Raw genomic sequence first — 20,113 nt, forward strand, 5'->3', positions numbered from 1 at the left:
TGCAGTGAGGAAAATTATATTAAGATGCCTCATCTGTAAGCTCCATGGTAGGAAAACCGCTGAGCAAAAAATGGCAGACCTGCCAGAAGAGCGAGTGGTTCCTGATCTTCCGCCATTTACTAACGTTGGCGTAGATTACTTTGGGCCAGTTGATGTGAAAAGAGGGCGTAGCATCGTGAAAAGGTATGGAGTAGTATTTACTTGCATGACAAGCAGGGCCGTTCACCTAGAAGTGGCCTATTCTCTGGACACAGACTCATGCATCAACGCATTGCGAAGGTTCATCTGTCGAAGAGGACAAGTCTCGCACTTGAGATCCGACAATGGCACCAACTTTGTGGGTGCAGAAAAGGAGCTGCGAGAAGCCTTAACCTCTTTGAATCATGACCGCATTGAAAAGGCCTTGTCCAAGAAGGGAATCAAGTGGAGCTTTAACCCTCCAGGTGGGTCACATCACGGTGGTGCTTGGGAGCGTATGATACGGATGATCAGGAAGATTTTGTGCTCTGTGCTCCGTCAGCAAACCTTGGATGACGAAGGGTTCCATACTGTGCTCTGTGAGGCTGAAGCTATGCTCAACGATCGCCCTATCACAAAGCTGTCAGAAGACCCCAACGACATTGAGGCGTTGACGCCGAACCATTTGCTACTCCTCAAAGGGAAACCAGTTCTCCCACCAGGAGTGTTCGACAAAGAGGATGTTTACGCAAGGAGAAGGTGGAAACAAACACAGTACATCTCGGATCTCTTTTGGAAAAGGTGGATCCGCGAATATTTACCGCTTTTACAGGAGCGTCAAAAATGGAACCAGGAAAAGAGGAGTTTTCTTCCTGGAGACCTGGTCATGGTTGTGGACTCCTCAGCACCACGTGGATCATGGATGCTAGGAAGAGTCCTGGAAACCTTCCCTGATAAGAGGGGTCTGGTACGTGTGGTTCGTTTGAAGACCAAGACAAACATCATTGAACGACCCATAACCAAAATATGCTTGCTTAATGAAATTAAAGAGTAATTGGTTCTATTGGTAACCATTTTTTTTTGTGTTTTGTTCATGGCTCTTTTGATTTGTGGTAATTGCTCTGGCAGACGCAATTAGGGGCTGGAGTGTAGGAGCCATATTCATTTGGTACTATTTAATTTAATTTTGCTCTGTGCCACTAGGGGCTGTATGTGCTTTGTGGCTCAGCTGACCTCAGATCAGCCCAGGTAGGCCATTTAACCTGCAGGCATCCCAGACACAGGTGTTGCCAATTTGGGAAGCAAACAGTTTTCGACTGTGCCAGTGTGCGTATGTGCCTTTGTGGAGCAATACGGTTTGTTATTTTGGGGTAAATGTATAATGAGCAAAGTTTGCCGCTATATAAATTTGCATGTAAAATAAACATACAAATTGATTGGAACAACCGGGGAACTCTCCGTTTTTGCTGTGTGCGAGCGCACCGGGCGCACGTCTGAACCTATCCGCCTTATTGGTAACCAGTACTAGACTTCGTTTAGGACTTCGTCAGTACAATATGATTCATGTTCTACTTGCATCTGTTGAGCAGCTTTAACGTCTCTAACGGGGTTGTTTGTGAGGGACACTTTCTGACCTGGATGACTCTCTGAGGTCCTTCTGTGATCATCTCTGTGCAGCTCTCACATGGTCTTCACTCGTTGGATGATGAACAGCGTTGGACTCTGTTTCTGCACTTTAAAGCTCAACCTGATTACTCTCCTCTTAATCAGCGCTTCATTTACTAAAACTCTTCTGCACACGTTGTTGGATTATTCTCTTGGGAATAAAAATCAAGTGTTTGTATATTTGTCGCGTCAATTGCGTCTTTTGGAAAAGTTGATTTTATCAGAGAAACATCGACTGAGGATAAAGTCTTTGATCTTCCTGAGAAACGTTAAAATACGTCTTATACTTATACTTATATGTCTTTCAAATATTAAAAGAAGTCACTGGAGGAAAGTGGCTGATAGTTCTGTGCTTCATAATGAGATTATTAGAACGGACGCATCCGTGTGGAAGCATGTTAATGATGTGGTTGTAAAGGTTGAACTTTTAACTACTAGGGGGGGGGGGGGATGAAGAAGAAGATGAAAAACGACTAATCAAAACAAATCACCTGAATGTTTAAATCCTCACATTTAGAAGCTCAACATAAAAAGTTTGAATATTTTTCCTTCAATATCAAAAGAATTTCTATTTCATCAAATCTATTTATCAACTAATCTTTTCAGCTCTGCTTGTGAATCATGTCGAGTAGTTTATTATGACATAATATAAGTATGTTTAAATAGCTCTTCTCGTGTTTTATATCAGGTATAAATAGAGAAGTATAAGGTATAAACTACAAGGTACAATATATTATGTCTCAGATGTGGAGTAGAAGTACAACACTGCATGAAAGGACAATGAGTAAGTAAATATTTATCGACATGTATATATATACAGTATATTTCTTTCTACTTATTTCCGACACTGTAGCTTTAAGTTGTTAATCCAGTTGTTTTGAGTAAGAGCAGCACGTGGGCGTGGTTACAATAGTTTACTCTGCTTCTCGTGACGCAGGTTGTTTTTCAGCTATTGTTACTGCGTAGTTTACACATCAAATCTATTCTACTTATTCTCACGAACTATTCTCATTATTCTCTTAACTTGATCTCTGGCTAAAATGTAGAAGATGGGGATCGATGGGTGATTTTCTCTCCCCATTTTAAAACATTGGGGCAGATTTCTGCAGTTAAATGATTGTTTTTCCCCCTCGTTGTCCAACTCATTTTACCTGTTTAGAGTCCAACGTGTACTGAAGCAGTTCGGTAAAGTTCGTTAGATTCTTCAACATTTTTTTGTTTGCATAATAAAGACACAAATCTACCTTCATACGTAACTGACGTCAGCTGCGCAAATGTCCAGCAACATCTCATTTTTTGTCCACGTGTTTGCTACATGGAGGTTGATCGGATACAGAATACAGAAATGGGTCCGCAGTGAATGGACAGTAAAAGCAATGCTTAATGGTAAAGAAAGCCCAGCAGCGTCTCTTCTTCCTGAGGAGACTGAAGAAGGCCCATCTGTCTCCTCAGATTCTAGAGAATTTCTACCGCTGTACCATAGAGAGCATCCTCACAAACCGCATCTCTGTATGCTATGGCAGAACTCTGCCCCCCACCCACATCTCCCCCAGTGACTGTACACCCCCCCCCCCCCTCCACCCTGGCTTGACTGACACACACCTTCTGAACACCTGCACTGTTATCGCACAACTATTTCTTACTGTACATATCTATTTATTCACTACTACACTTTACATTTGCACATACTCTGCACTTTTTGCTATTTTGCACTTCTGGTTGGATGTTAAACTGCATTTCGTTGCCTCAGTACTTGTACCCTGTGCAATGACAATAAAGTGGAATCTAATCTAATCTAATCTAATCTTATTCTACCATTTCTTTTGTATTTGGTGAGTCACGTCAAAACAATTGGAATAACACACATATTTTATACGTCTTTCTGAAGTGACACGCATATCTACGCAGGTGTGTTCCTCAGTTCCTTTTAACCTGTTAATTGTTTGGAATTCATGCTGTTTCAGTCTTTTGTTTGCCAAATATATGAATTTCTCATCATAAGCAGGTTCCTTCTTTTCTCTGACAGATCCTCCATCGTTTCAAACAGCGGTTTGTAATTTATACCGTAACGTTCTGTGCCAATAAAGAGCCAGTTTATCATTACCCGGGTTTATTGTTGACTGTCGTCGGCCACAGCCACGCCATCCAAAAACACGCCATCCAAAAACACGCCATCCAAAAACACACCATCCAAAAACACCACGGCTTTTACACACCAGTAAGAACTACAACTCCCCGCAATTCCCACTTCCTGTGTTCCCCAAAAACTACACACATTACCCCGGAAAGGGGCGGTACCCCAACCCTGGCCCAAGTAACAGAGTAAGTAATCAGGCCAAATACACATTTAAGAACTTAAGACACGCTACAATACTTTAAAAAAAACAACAACAATAGAGGCTTCATTGAGATGAGAACATGTATACTTGAATACTTTCTGCGTTTACAATGTTCAGTTCCAAATCGGTGTTTTTGGTAATTGTGGTGGTATTTGGTATTTATCATTTATAATTTTATCTTTTATATAATTTATTTCTTTTCATGTTTGTTTATGTAAATTATTTATGTTTAGAAGTTATTTGGGGAATAAAGAGAACCTAACTAAGACATTCTGAATGGTTGTTATTCCTTTGGTGGTGGTGGTTCGTTGGTTTGGGGGGGGGGGGGGGGGGGGGGGGGCACCACCAAGCATTTGTGCTTAGGGCACCCAAATGGCTAGCGCCGGCCCTGATGACGAACCACCTCGGGAATGATAAACACTTCGTGACGCCCCCTGTCGTTAAGTTTCGTTTTTGGAGAAATAACGCAGCGCTGTCCAGTGTTTAGAACTTGTTATGGTTTCATTTCCTGAGAAATGCCCCCCCCCCCCCCCCCCCCCCCCCCCCCCCCCACCCTTTAGCCTATAAAAGCCGGGGAGCGTAGGCTCATCCATGCTCATTCAGTCTCACCCAGACTAGAGGATGGGAATATGTGAGTATCACCGTTGCTTTTGCAGCATAAAGGTAAATGTGTAATCTGTAAATGTTGCTTCTGTTTTTCCTCTTTTCAGTGACGTACATCGCGCTTGGAGCAGGAGCAGGTGAGACCTCGTACCGCACAGCCTTGATGGAATAACGATGTTTACGTTTCTCTCAGATTTCCAGTCCGATTGTTACTATTGTTTTTGCGTGTTAAATCTCCTATCGTTACGTTACATTACATGCACCTATTATTCTAAGTCGCTTTTATTCAAAGCGAAGTGCATTTCAACCACAGGGACACAGACTCAAAAGAACAAGAAACGAGACCGTGCAATTTCATGAAATCATGCATTATTCCTGTCTAATGATGCACATCTCTGCCGCGTTGTGCGCGCGCAGCGGGGGGAGTCGCCGCGGCCCCCCTCATTCTGGGAGCCGTAGGTTTCACCGCGGCGGGGATCACCGCAGGCTCCTGGGCCGCAGGTATGATGTCCGCCGCGGCGGTGGCCAACGGGGGGGCGGTGGCTGCAGGGAGCACCGTGGCTATTCTGCAGGCTGCAGGTAAGCGCCGATACACTTGAGTTCATAACGGTATGTTTTCATCAGCTGTACTTATACAATGGTCCAGCCATGACGCGTGTCATAATGGTGACGTAATCCCCTGCTCCATAGGTGCGGCTGGTCTGGGCGCAGCTGGCACGGCGGCTGCAGCCGGCGCGGGGGCAGGAGTCGCAGGAACTCTGGCCAGCCTGGCTGCCATCATCATTTAAACATTTTTCTTAAGCTTTGCCAACTAGGAACAGTTCATTTGCCACATCATTCGATCCAACGTCAAGTTTGTCATCTTAGACCACTGACATGTTTGGTTCAATAAATCGGCTAACCTGATGAACATGCGGCTTCTGTCTTCTGTAAATATTTCATTTGAAGTATTACCATGTCCATCGTTTTTGTTTTATGCTTAAAGAAAGCCGGGGGCGGGTGGTGTATATAGGGGCGATTTGGGCAACGCTCCACCAACTGGGAGAAAGAGGGGGGGGGGGAAGGGTTCGAAATGACTGTTACGCCCCAGTCTAGGGGTGCCTAGGACCCAACATAAACAGGCCCCATCTTCCCCGTCCCCCAAGTAGCCACAAACCCAACTCTGTTGACATGTAAGGTTATTTATTTCTAGAAACAAAAATAGATTGTGTACTCACGCCAAGGGTGTAAATAACAAATATATCAGTAATCTTACCTAGAAACGAAAAACAGCTGACCTGCCAACCAAAAAAGGAAAAGAAAGACAGGAGAAGCTTACCTGCCTAACTATCACAAAACAGGAGAAAAACAACCTCAGTGGGAACATATATGAACAATTTCGCACACAACCCCTCAGGGTGGCCAGTTGGGACACGAGGAGGACGAGAACGGCGTGCTGCTGCTGCCTTCCCCTCTCTCGCAAAGTACGCCATCTTGGCTCCTTTTATCTCCCAGGAGTCCCGCTGCAGCCAACCAGGGCCCGGCGAGGATCTTCGGCCAATCAGCACATGGCGGTGGCACAGCCCGATCTACATAGGGAAAAACACAAACCAAGGAAAGAAACCCAAAAAGGAAATACACAGGGCACCCGGCCGTACACAAATGACCAGGGTCATAACAATGACATTGGACTCTTGGGGGGTCCCCTAAAATGTACCTATAAAAAATACTGAAGACTACCTTGCTACACTATATACTGCAGGCAAAATTATATTGACATATTTTGAAGGTGAGATAATGGTCTTGGGATGTTTTTCATGGTTTGGGCTGGTCCCAGTAGTGTAGTGGTGTCTGGAGAAGTGGATTGGCTATAATCAAACAGGTAACCCTAAAATTCTGGAGCAACAAAGTTACAGCACCTTATATAAATCCCTGACATGACAAAGTGGAAAACAACTAGACAAACACTAGACAAGGACCATGACGCGACAAGGGACAACAGGCACACAGGGCTTAAATACACAAGGGAGGTGCAGGTGATTGGACACAGGTGGAAGCAATCAGGCAATCACAGGACAGGAAGTGAAGCTCACCCAGAGACACGAGACACAAGAAAACTACAAAATAAGACAAGCAGACCCAAACCGTGACAGAAGACCTACAGGGCACCGCTGCTTCTTTTTTTTTAGTTAGTAAAAAAAAAGGAAACGATAGTGAGCTCAACATTAAATGAATATATTAATAATGTAATAACAATAACTTATAACAAAAACGTATTTCACCAGTAAATTACTGTTAAACGACAAAAACAATGGGAAAAGGTTATTTTACAACAACTTCGAATGCAGCACAAGTCTGGCGAGGCGAACAAGCGCTAAGTGAACGCAACATCTGTGTTTTTCAGACAACGGCAGCTACAGACTGTTCAGTGAAACACAGACACACCTTTACACCGTTTAGCTGTCAGTATTTTAACCGTGGTTTAAAATATATATATACTTCAGCTGCTAGCTAACGGTAGGCTACGTTACCTGCTGTCTAGTGTAGTGTTTACTAGCGTCCCGTGCGGCGCTGTGTCACTTCCCTCTAACGTCCGTTTTCGGAGCATCAGGGAGAAGCGGGAGGCATTTAAGTGGCATCTAAATAAGGCTCCGAAATCAGAGTTACTATTCGGTCTGGTAGATAACGGCCGTTAAGACACCTGTACCGTATTAGCACCGGGTCTCGCTATCTTTCGTAATCACTGACTGGACCATTAGGTTAGTTTGCTAGCTTTGAATAACAAGTCTAGCTAACTGCTACATGTCTGCTGTTAGCTGGCAGTTTGTTTGGCTCATACACGTACAGCAAGAAACGTTGACAAACGCACTCTTCTTATCATCTAAGTTAATGCAACTTTTGATATAGGAACACCACCTCCAAATATTTTACTATAATAAGCAATTATTATGGAGATATGTTAAAAATATTTTTTCGGGGACTCCCCAAAATCTAAAAATAAATTCTTATGGGGGGTCCCCAATGGCTTATGGGGGGTCCGGGACCCCCCCAGACCTCCCTCATTTCGAACCCTGGAAACACGGACTTAAATAAACGTCAGTAGAAGGTAGATGGCTAGCTAGCCGCTGTAGCTACACAAGGGGACGCTGTCATAAGTGGGTAAATAAAGTTTTTCAATCGGCTCAGGAAAGGTGGAGGAGGAGGTGAAGAAGGTGGAGGAGGAGCGTACAGCAGCGGCCATTTTTTTATACACAATACACACAAATCTACCTTCATACGTAACTGATGTATTGACGTCAGCTGCGCAAATGTCCAGTAACATCTCATTTTTTGTCCATGTTTGCTACGTAACGTTGATCGATTACGTTATATAACGTAATTTATTTACATATTTTCACTCGTCCGCAGTGAACGGACAGTAAAAACAATGCTTATTCTACCATTTCTTTTGTATTTGGTGAGTAACGTCAAAACAATTGAAATAACACACATATTTTATATATAAACCACAACAATAAACAGCTTATTAAATGCAATTATTTAATATTCAATTTTATGTTTTAAATTTATCACGGTAGGCAGTGCTAATGACTGCACGTCACTGTTGGAATTCTATTCACAGGCTCATTATGTGCTCTCTTACGTCTTTCTGAAGTGACACGCATATCTACGCAGGTGTGTTCCCAAGTTTATTAAATACAATTATATGTGTTAACATGTAAGAGTATATGCCCTCCATTGTCACAATCTGTTGTATTTACTTTTCTATTCATATGCTGTATGCAGTGTTGTGTGTTAAGCGGCAGCCAATAGGATGCCCCTGAATGGGCATGTGACCTAGGAGAGGTCAATTGAGCCTGCGTTCAATAAAGACGACCCAGTTCAAGCAAACAGCCATGATGCTCCACTTTGTGTTTTTTGTACATTAATAAAACTCGGCCTAGCACCGTTGAGCAAACAATCTCTGCTAACATTAGCTTTTAATTTTGGCACGGTAGGCAGTGCTCATGACTGGACGTCACTGTTGGAATTCTATTCACAGGCTCATTATGTGCTCTCTTACGTCTTTCTGAAGTGACACGCATATCTAAGCAGGTGTGTTCCTCAGTTCATTTTAACCTATTAATTGTTTGGAATTCATGCTGTTGTATCATAAAGTATACATCATGCGATCTGTGTATGTTTTTTGTGTTAGTCCATTTTATTTGCTTACTTAGGGATGTTCAAGGAGCAATCTGTTTGTGCACTTTCTAAATATGTTTTGCACTGTCAGTTCTACTTGTTCAATAAAGGGTTGGAAATTAATGTTTTACATTTTTTAATCCGATTCACAAATAACAAATAATCAACAGATTAATCGATTTTTAAAATAATCGTTAGTTGCAGCTCTACTTTTATCCAAAGCGACAATAAGTGCATTTCAACCACAGGGACACAGACTCAATAACAAGAAACGAGACAAGCAATTTCATGAAATCATGCATTATTCCTGTCTAATGATGCACATCTCTGCCGTGTTGTCCGTGTTGTCCGTGCGCAGCGGCAGGAGTCGCCGCGGCAGGAGTTGCCGTGGCGGGAGTCGCCGTGGCCACCTCCTGGGCCGCAGGTATGGCAAACCCCCCCTACCCCCAGTGGCCAACTGGTGGCCAACTGGGGGGGGGGGGGGTTGCTGCAGGGAGCGTCACGGCTTTTCCGCAGCCTGGAGGTAAGCGCTGATACACTTGAATTCATAAATGTATGTTCTCGCCACTGTGTCTCAATGTTCGCTTTGCGTGGTCATTGCGGACCAACAGGTCCTCCTTAGTGAGAGTTGACCAGTTTAGTTTTTCTTCATTGACACTTATCCCATTGCTAGTTAGTTCTGGGAGATCCACGGGAGATTTATTGACATAGAAACGGGTATATGATCAGTTGTTGCTGCCCCATAAAGAATGCCCATACATCCTAATGAGGAATGTGCATCAGCTGTACTTATACAATCCCACTGAGCATTTTTTGGTGGAAAAGACGTTGAATAGACGTCTATGTTTAGACCACATATCAACGTGATTTTTAATACGGTAAAATGTCGTCCTCTACTTTGTGCTATAGCATCATTTTATTGGTTCAAAAAGAAATTACGTCCACATTTGTACGTTTACCACCGATATTAAAAATCACGTTGAAAACGGGTCTAAACATAGACGTCTTTTCAACGTCTACGAATAGACGTTGAAACAACGAAACACTCCGTATTTCCATATTCATGACGTTTTAAGAAACCTCTTAAATGCATTGAAATCACGTCTTTGCGTAGACCAAATTTCGCCGACCAGTTCATTCATTATTATGATAATCTTAATGATATTATCGTCTCTCTTTCAACCTTACGTTACAACATGACACATAATCAAGAAATGTACCCTTTTCTAGCACGTTGATGTTTCACACACTTTTTGGCCGGTTGAAAAGACGAAATGAGGCCTTGGACGTTCAGACCTCATTTCAACCCGATTTCAACCATATTTCAACGTTGAAATTACATCTTGTGCTCACTGGGTATGGTCCAGCCATGACGTGTGTCATAATGGTGACGTAATCCCCTGCTCTACAGGTGCGGCTGGTCTGGGGCCAGCTGGCCCGGTGGCTGCAGCCGGGGCAGGAGTCGCAGGAACTCTGGCCAAACAAGTTTTGCCAATTCGTGTTGGAAAACCTCACCACTTCATTTGCTCCAACATCAAGTTTTTCATCTCTGACCACTGAAATATTTGGTTCAATAAATCAATAAATTTGGATCCGAGACGAGAAGTGTTTTTTTTCGAGACCAATAGTTTTTGTTTCGAGAGCAAAAGTTATTTTTTTGAGACCAAAAACAATAGCTTCATAAGCAAAACTAACAAATAATTATTTCTTAGTTTATATATTTTTTAGGGCTGTCAAAAATAGCGAGTTAACGATATTAATTAGTTATTTGTTGTTAATTACGTCCATTTTTTTCAACACATTTCACGCATGCGCAGTGTGACAAATTATTCAGGTCCGGAAAGAACCTCTTCCTCTAGGGAATGCACTTCATCTTATACAACACATTACTGCCACCTGCAGGCAGGGGGGGGGGGGTGCTAGCGGTTTTATTTGCAGCGCCAGTCTCATCTTTTTCCGTTCTAATTGCCGCGCTCGACTTCAAGGTGTAACCTTTATTATTGTTCGGTCTGAAACGGCGCGGCCAGTGACGGATGGTGGAGCAATATTGTTGTTCGGGTGGAAATCAGGAGAAATCCGGGAGAAAGGTCGGTCCGGGAGATTTTTGGGAGGGGCTTTGAAATTCGGGAGTCTCCCGTAAATATAGGGAGGGTTGACGTGTCTGGTCATCGCAGCCCTGGACCATCAGCAGCACAAACTCGTTTTGCCGACCGCAGCAGAGTGGGATAAACTGCAGAGGCTGGAGACCCTTCTAGAGCCATGCAATCAGTCTGTAACTTATCAAATAACATTGCTTTCATTATTTTCTGGAATTAATTAAACCAAGTCAAATATCAATAACATGTATTTATGTAAAAATCATGTATCTATTCATGTATCTATCTTTGGTATGCATTTCAGAAAGAAAAAATGGTTAGGATTCAGGTGTAATTGCAAATAGTGATTAATCCTGATTAATCCACTGAAAATTCGGATTAATTTGATTACAATTTTTTGATCATTTTACAGCCCTAATATTTTTACTTACAAACTTAATTTTTGCTTGCAATGCAAGAAATTTGCTGGTTTTTGGTTTGCATAATAAAGACACAAATCTACCTTCATGAACATGCGGCTTCTGTCGTATGTAAATATTTCGTTTGAAGCATTACCATGTCCATTGTTTTTGTTTTATGCTTAAAGAAATCTAAATGAATAAACAGTATAACGTTGAAGGGGCAGTTCAGTGTTGTCTCCCCCTGCTGTCAGGAATTATTATTTTTCCCTCATAAATTAATTTGTTAGCCCTTGATTTTTCTTCTAATTGTTGACTGTGAGAGATTGAAAGTTAATTCAGCTCTGCAGCAAATTTAATAAACACCACGGTGTTGCAAATTTTATTATTTAATTTAGTCATTTTTACTTTAAATCTTGAAACCCAAAAACTTTATTGCATCAGTTCACAATGCTCATTATTTTATCTAAAGTTGATCTTACAGTGCCAATAACAACACAACTAAATTACAAAATGAGACAAACAGGCAACAAAAGGTGACATCGAACCTTTCGGAACTTTAGGCACGAGTAGCAGAAATACATATTGCACATGAAGCATTTTAGTAAATATATATTATATCATATATTATACCATATATACTGTCTTCAAGCAGAAATTGTAAATAAAGAAGTAAAATAATCAAGTTCTTATCTTGAAATGCATTCATATCAACCACGTACAGTGTACCATTAACATGCTGGATTGATGCAAAATGTCCATCAATACTGAGGAAAAAGGCACCGGTTTGAGACAGACAGACGAGCAATAAAATGTTACATTTATGTTAAACTCTTTTCACGCCCAATATTTAGCTCTGCTTGAATATGCTTTGTGTTTACTGGCATTTTTGTTTTTTAAAGGAACACATATATTGAAGTACAGAAAATAATACAAGGGGCTGCTGATATGCAAGTAAAAAATTTAATTATTATTATAAAAAGCTTTGAGTTGCACTGATTCAAATAAGGCCATCTTCGTTATGGCTTGTACGCTTTAACTAATAACTTTATTAATGTTTAAAGTAATTTAGTAGGTCTTTCAAAGGACAATTACAGGCTAAGAACACATGTCGGTTCATCCTCTCTATTTAGTTCAAATGTTTTCATGTCAGTGAATCAATAAAGAAGTAGTTCATTTTGGTCTGAATCCTGTAGTTTTAAATGCAGTTAAAACATCTTCATGCGCCGACGGCCCAAATGAAACCTTCCCTCCGGTCTCCGGTGCCTTCAGACGTCGATCTCCAGGCTACTTGGGTGCTGAAGAAGTCTCTCCGCCATTCATTTCTCTCCTGGTGACCCTCTGAGCCACCCCGTAGGGCACGTGGCAAGCCACCGTCCCCATCTCTGCTGCCCCCTCCACGTGAAACATCTGGTCGTCGAAGAAAATGTGCGGCCTGATCTTCTCCAGCATGGGGCCCTTCGGCGCCCCCGCCAGGAAGAGAGCCTCGTCGATCTCCAGGCCCCAGGAGCGCAGCGTTTTCAGGGCCCTGGTACCGGAGCTGGCCGCGCTGCGAGCCGTCACCAGGTAGGTCCGGATGGGGCACTCCATGCGCTGGCCTTTGCCGTAAAACTTCTTCTGCAGCTTTCCCAAAGCCTCCAGGAAACCTTTCAGCGGCCCCTGCAGGGAGAAGAAGGCGCGGAGTGAGCCCGCGTTCTCCATTTGGTGGCTTCTACACTTTTGTGGGTCTCTCTACGAAAGCGGATCACGACGCGCTGTGCTCCCTGTGCAGCCGTTCTGCTTCATGACAACGTGGGACTTACTTTCATTGTAATGGCTGTGATTCCTATTGGTATAATAACAGTGCTGTTAAATGTGGTGACATCACTAACAGAAGCCAGACGGGGGCGAGAAATAAGCCGTCTGGCCCGTGTAAAACACAATTAGTTTAATTAAGAAAAAACCAAATGATGAATACATTTAAATAAAGCAAACGTGTATACTGTACATGGTCCAGGAGCTTGTTCTCGTGGGCCTTCTCGTGCTCGAAGAACTTGTCCAGTCCGTGGGCCTTGTAAATGCGCTCCGACTCGTCGGAGAAGAGGACGGCGTCGCCGTCGAAGGCGACGCGTAGCTGAGTCTCGGACACCTCCGTCATCTTCTCTGGGGTGAACATGGTGGCCGCTGCTATTCCTAAATGTGTTGCGGAGAAACACGCGTGTGAAAAATGTGTCTCACAAGTACGGCAGACAAGGGAGAAGGTGAATGAATGAATGAATGACCTTCTTCCAGAGCTTCCCGAACTTTGACCGGGTCGGCTGACAGGTAAAGGTTGGTGTGGTACGCCTTCAAGTAGCCGATGGGACTGTTCCCTCCCGTCATACAGAAGCGCTCAATGAACAGCTCTGCGGAGAGGAGGGAGTAAAAGATCGGGGAAACCAACGTTTGAGGACACGCACGAGCCGGTCACAGGGGTGAAAAAGAAAAGAAAAACCCGGGACGAATGAGGAGGAAACTCGGAGTGAGATGAAAGAAAAGCGCTGAGTGATTTTTATCCCGTGGACCCTCGGAGTCTGATGTGGTGAAATGTTATATCTCCTGCAGATGCAGGTTTTGATGACATTGGATGTAATATTATAAGCCGACGAGCAGTCTCAAGCGCAGATGATTGTCTTTGTAATGGCATCTACAGATGAACTCTGGGAGAACAGGTGCATCCGGGTCACAAGGGTCAACTCCCTCCCGTGTCTATATGGAGACCTACGTCTTGCAGGCCTATTTTCTGACTGTCTCCATAAATGGGCCGCGGTGGTGGGGCGGGGTTTTCCCGGCTGCACAGGGGGAACCCAGCGAGGGGGGGCGGGGGGGGGGCTTCCCAGATTAGGTCCAATCAGCCCCAGGCTGTGCTTAATCTCTCCCCAATAAAGAGCAGTAGCCACTGAGGAGCGGATGGAGAGAGCAGCATGAAGAGGTGAGAAAAGCCTCAATGATTGTACTCAATAAAAAATAAAGCTTATTTTATACCACAACAATCCGTGTCGCTGCCTATTTTACGCTCCGAGGCTCAAAGGCCAAAGGAGGAAGTGTGACTTATGAATGTAAACCTTTATATTCAGCCTATTTCCCTGGAATGTAAAGCGCTGACCACTCAGTCTGCCTTATGTATGTCCTAATTAATGTATTCATTGTGTCACCTTTGATCTTTGTACGACAGGTGAACTGGTGAGGGTTACTCAAATATAAAACTAGGATCTGTCTTGAGTAAAGTGGTAGATTTGGGCATATTATTGACTCGGGTGCAGAGGGGCCAGGTTAGCTTACTATACAGCTCTAATGTTTCTGTAAGCTTTAAAGTCAAAGCACAGTGACTGAAAGCAGTTACCAAGAAAATGTATAACAGAATCAGCTAATTAAAACCCCAAAGACACTAAGAACTACACTTCTCACACTACAAAATCCAGTTCTTAAGACCACAACTTTGTTGCGTTTGTGCCGACGGAAACTTTTTGTTCACAGCATGCGGCACACGTTGACCAGATGTCACTCAGCACCACGGACAGCAGCCGGAGCATCAACTTCATCAACACTAATTCAGCACCAAGCAACACAATGTTATCACAAAATTACAGTAGGAGAGCATTTACCACACCAATGTCAAATTGTTCATTGCTGCTACATTACATCTTAAAATGAGAAGAGGAAAACAAGATTATTGTCGCCCACATGAAAGGAGGCACAATGTGTATTGACGTTGACTATTGTTGTTGTGCAAGTTTTTAAAAGTTTTTTTTTTAAACTGCTAAAAAAGTACTTATTAAACAGGGGTGAAGATCACAAACCTAATTCAGAATATCCAGATGAAGTCTGCTGCTTGAATGACTCATATCGATGTTCTGAATACTGTCCCCAAATGTTTTATTGCACATTTTGCCACATTTAGATTTTTGGAACGAGCCAACATCAGCATAGCGGCGTTCAGACCGGTCTGTACGAGTCACTCACGGTGATGGTTGATGGTGTTGATGAGTCTCAGGCCGACGTACGCGTGGTTGTTTGTCATGAGCACCACGTCAAAGAGCTCCTCGCTCTCGGGGTAAAGCTCCCTCAGCTGCGCGTTCACGGCCTCCAGAGCCTGGCGGCACAACAAAGCACACGGCCAGCGGGGACGGATTGTGTGCGTGAGAGTGTGTGCGTGCGTGAGTGGGTTGTCGCTTCCTGCTTATTAATCACGTCACCGCCGCCACACAGACTGAGACACACAGACCTAACACATAATAACCGACCCCCCCCCCCACACACACACACACTTTTGGAGGGAGTCCATGCGTCTGTTTCTCTGACCTTCACGAAGGAGAAGGCGGGTCCGGGGCTGAAGGGCTGCGCCTCGTGCTCCACCTGATACCTGATGTACTCCTCCAGGCCCTGCTGCTCGTAGATCTGCTGCTCCGTCTCCATGTTGAAGAGGACTCGGGCCGACACGCCGATGGTGACGGCGTTCTCCGGCTTGGGCTGCGGAGGGTTTTTTCAGGGTTCAAAATAAACGTTTTCCCCCTCAGTCGGACTTGTTCCGCTCACAGACACGGATTTGAGCGAGAGGGTTCGTCGTCCGGAGTTGTAACTTCTCAACAGAATCGAGGCGACAGTGTGACATGAAACGCGGTCCTCTGGAGGGCCGCGATAGTGGAGGCCCACATACCAGGCCGTTAACTCTTTGGAGGCTCGGACGACAGATATAACACACTGTGCTAATCACTCGCCAATAACTATGACAAATATTGATGTTGTTTTGAAATACCTTATAGTTGGTGGGCTGAACTTAAAAATAGACCCTTCAAAAACTAGGATATACATGGGGGGGGGCGGGGAGGAAATACATACAGGATTAAAACTGCTTAAAGAGCTCATGTCATATTTTGCCAGAAGACAACTTCATGCAAACGTGAGTTCCTGATGGTCACGGTAGTTTGTGTCTGCCCTCGCGGGGAACCGGGGGCCGATGACCCGGAAACAAGAACCCCGTGAGCTTCACCCGGTGTGTGTCCGGCACCATGAAGCCGATCCACCGTATCCCGTTTCGCCCAGCTAACTTTTGCTACCCTGGAGTGTGTGTGTTTGCAGGCGTTTCACGAGCAGTACGAGCAACGTGATTCTGCTCCACAAGAAAGTTATATTCACGTCTAATACATTGACAACAGTACTCACCGGTTTGGGTTTTCTGGTGGGGGTGGAGGGCTTCGCCTCCGTCCCGGTGGCTCCACGGGGGGCCCGGCTGCCGCTGGCGGTGAGGTCCTGGGGGCCCGTCAGACTCATCTTACTTCTCGGGCTCACCGCTCTCAGTTCCAGCGTTTACCCTGATACCTTATGTAGTCTCTCTCTCTCTCTCTCTCACTCCCACTCTATCTCCCCTTAGCAGGAGTTGCCGTCCAAGCACTTACTCAGTCTTCTGTATTCACCATGCTCTTCATATTGGGCATTCAATGCACGGAGAGGATGAGATCACTCCCACTGCAGCAGAGACTGGGCCCGATGCCCTCACAGGCCAAGGGAAGAGAACGAGTGAATGTCGCAGAGTAAAAGCGAGGTGTGCAGAGAGGATCCCTTCCTGTTACATCCAGCATTGTGCGCACTGTGTCCCTTGTTCAGCCCCCTTTCTGTGCCGGTCTTTTTCTACTGTGTTCTCCTGGCACTCACACACACACGCCGATGACTTCAAGCCGTATTGCATCCGCCCCTTTTGTTAACGCTTTCGGTGTCTAATCTCCTGGAGCAGGGCAGCAGACCACGTGACTCCGGTGCTTGCGGCAACTGGTCGACGCAGCCTTTTCGGACAGAACAGGGCCGGGCGACGTCAGAGCGCTGCTGAGTCACGATGCCGGCGATGCACTCGGGCTTCAGCTCGCCGAGCAGAGAGCTGCAGTCGCTCGTCCTGGAACGTAGGAGCAATAAAATAGATCATTTCAAGGGACGGTGGTTGTTATTGGTTTGTTTTTTGTGGGAAATGAAGTCCGTCCCGGCTCATTTGCGTCGATCGTTCACTCATTCTCGCCCCTTTTTGTATAAAAACCTTGTAGGATCTTTTCGGGTTGAATGAGTGACGTCGGCCCGAGTTGCCAGGCAACGACCAGGGAGTCAGATTGGCTGGGACGCCCACATCTCGCCTGCAGGGGACACCAGACTGTACACATAGCCCTCCAAATACGGCGCTAATGTGAAACAGGCCGGTGTTGCGCGGTGCAAAGATGAAAGGCTTCTCTTTGAAGAGCGTACGTATGGAATGAATGATGTCAGAGTTCATAAGAACAAACAGGCAATTCACCAACTACAAATACTTTGCTGGCAAGTAGATACTGAACAGATATTCCTGCAGGGCCTCAAAGAACTAAAAACGAATCAAGACTTAACCGGATGGGTACATGCAGCCATAATCTATATGTATCATTACAGAACTAGTGTAAAATGACTGTTGAGATCAAGGTTATGTCAAACAGTTATTTTTATGAAGATTGTTTCCTACTTAGTGTTGATTTGCTGTGGTACTTTGCGTTCTTTCTAGGCATCGCCATCGAAAGTGTATCAAATTACAAAGCAGCCGGGGGGCCATTACGCCCGTCTGTTCCATGCTATTTAACAGCCGCTGCAAAATCACCAGGATCTTGTTCGGACGCGACCTCGCGCTGAAGAGAGGGCCGCTTTCTGGATTGTGTCTTTTGTTGCGTGGAACCTGAGGATCTTGTTTTTTAAAAGTATTTTATTATAATTAGTAATAAAACACCCACGTGTTTCAGCAGCTCCATTTGAAAGAATGAGAGCCGAACAACCCTGAAACCCTTCAGATTCAAAGTATGTATATTTGTGACCCTGATTGAAACAGCCCAGTTGAGCCTGCGTTACACGATCAGAGCCACTAGAGTGAAGTGGAGGACCGTCGTCCCTGCAGACCTCACTGCTTCATTCATTGCTGGGGGGGGGGGGGGGGGGTTTCAGACAAAGAGGATGTGAAAGAGGAAGTTGATCTGAAAACAGCAGTTTTGGGGTTATGAAATACCTCATATTTGGGATGGGAGCTGTCTAGTGAATATATTCCTCTACAGAATGTGTAATTGGGAATCAAGATGAATTATCACTGGTAAAAAAATATATGACTTTTTCTGTTTGAATTAAGCCTCCCACCTTTAAAAAAAACGACCAACATTCAGACTCACATGAATATTTGAACCAGGCCTTTGTGCCTCTGCATCCTGGTCCCGGGCCCCGAGCGGGTTAACAGGACGCGGAGGCGGTTGGGCCGCACCCACCCGAGCTGATTTGAATAAAGCCGGCATGTGGCTCGGGGGGGGGGGGGGCTCAGTGGAGCTGGCCTTTCTTCATGCCGGCTGTAACACTGGCATGAAGAACCCTGGGGTGGCGGGAAATTCTAAAGAGAAAGAAAAGGGGGGGGGGGGGGGGAAGCGGTTACTGCACAGGCCGGTTTGCTGTACTTGCAGGCACCGGTTTGCCCTGTATGACGCGCGCCAGACACCCGAAACGGTACGGCGAGGGACGAATGAGCGCGGGCGAGAGAGAGAGAGAGAGAGAGAGAAAAGAGGAAGAAACACACGACGCCTCGCTCTGCGTTTTGGCGCGAGACGGATGGAGAGATAATGCTCTCTCAGTGGAAGGCTGTGGGAGGAGACAAAGGCAGGCATGTGAGTGGAGTGGGCCTGAACAAAGAGGGCAACAGACGCACCCCCCCCCCCCCCCCCCCCTCCACACACACACACCACTTCTTATCAGCCCCCACCCGTAACACACAGCCTGAGGGGCTTGAGGCATGGCAGATGACTATTAGAACCTTAATCAGTCCTTCAAAGCAAGCACCCGGGTATGTTAGCCACCATCTTTGTTCTTCCTGGGGTTCCGCGTGCTTTTTGGCGTGAACCCCCCCCCCCCCCCCGCGTAGAAGAACCTCAGAACGCTCATCCAACGCCACGGCCGGAGGCCCTCAGTGAATGTGATTTGTAGAAGGGCCCACAGCACCTCAAGGGACATCATTGGATTTGGTGTTATAAGCCCCCCCCCCCCCCCCCCCCCCCCCGCCCCCCGAGCCTCCTAGATCTGTAATACAAGTAAGTGTGTGGCAGCTGACAAAGCATGAGATGCACAAAATCCAGCCATCACAGAGCAGAAAAGGGCACAGCAGCGGTTCTTCTCACTTCCTGCCTCCAATGGGCGCAACACAAAAACAGGAAGTCTGTTCTGCCTGTGTGTTTCCTAGGCATGAAACGGAGCTTCTCTCTCTCTCTCTCTCTCTCTTCCATGGGGGGGGGGGGTGAAGCGGGGCACTGATTGTTACATAAGCTCCACAGTGGCGGCCACTCGGGGCACCGACGACTACAGCGGTCACATTCAGATGACGGCTGAACAGAAGGAATCGTGATGCCGGACAGTGGCGTCCATGCACATATACATTCACCATCAGATAAGAGACCATCTGACAACACACTGCATTGTGTGTGTCTGTGTGTGTGTGTGGGGGGGGGGGGGACATCTACATTTCATCTTTCAAATGCATATTCATTCAAATACACTCTGTAGTATCACACTGCAGTAATTGGTCAATAAATCGGTTTCCGATGGGGGTGGGAGGGGGTTGCCTCACAGGGGGGAGGGGGGGGGGGGACAAAGAGCACAAGCACTAAAATGGAGACCCGGAGGGTGGTCGTAAGGAGGGGGGGAGGGTGGGGGGGGGGGCACTAGGAGGTCTGCGGGAGGTTAAAGGGGACTTGGGGGAGGGTTAAGCCCCTCTCTGAGTAGCTTGGAGGGAGGGGGGGGGGGGAGAGGGGGTGCAGGCGGAGGGGGAGGGGGGCAATCAATGGAGCGAAATTCAAAAGATGCAGTAAGTGTCTCAACCTCGACTGAAGCAACCTTACACCGT

The 20,113-nt window shown here is 45.6% G+C and overlaps 2 protein-coding genes across 2 annotated transcripts; one reads left to right on the forward strand and one right to left on the reverse strand.

Moving 5' to 3' along the window:
* Positions 1–4,508: 4,508 nt before the first annotated feature.
* Positions 4,509–5,475, forward strand: LOC119227855 (interferon alpha-inducible protein 27-like protein 2A). Its single transcript, XM_037487027.2, has 4 exons — positions 4,509–4,593; positions 4,673–4,702; positions 4,983–5,144; positions 5,256–5,475. The coding sequence occupies exons 1-4, from the start codon at positions 4,584–4,586 to the stop codon at positions 5,351–5,353; spliced, it is 300 nt and encodes a 99-aa protein (XP_037342924.1). The 5' UTR covers positions 4,509–4,583; the 3' UTR covers positions 5,354–5,475.
* Positions 5,476–11,586: 6,111 nt separating this feature from the next.
* LOC119227847 (cytosolic 5'-nucleotidase 1A-like) lies at positions 11,587–17,288 on the reverse strand. Its single transcript, XM_037487010.2, has 6 exons — positions 16,402–17,288; positions 15,541–15,708; positions 15,202–15,331; positions 13,482–13,604; positions 13,208–13,392; positions 11,587–12,879 (listed from the first exon to the last, which is right to left on the reverse strand). The coding sequence occupies exons 1-6, from the start codon at positions 16,507–16,509 to the stop codon at positions 12,508–12,510; spliced, it is 1,086 nt and encodes a 361-aa protein (XP_037342907.1). The 5' UTR covers positions 16,510–17,288; the 3' UTR covers positions 11,587–12,507.
* Positions 17,289–20,113: the final 2,825 nt, after the last annotated feature.

Source organism: Pungitius pungitius, chromosome 14, assembly GCF_949316345.1.
Source record: "Pungitius pungitius chromosome 14, fPunPun2.1, whole genome shotgun sequence".
Lineage (NCBI taxonomy): Eukaryota > Metazoa > Chordata > Actinopteri > Perciformes > Gasterosteidae > Pungitius > Pungitius pungitius.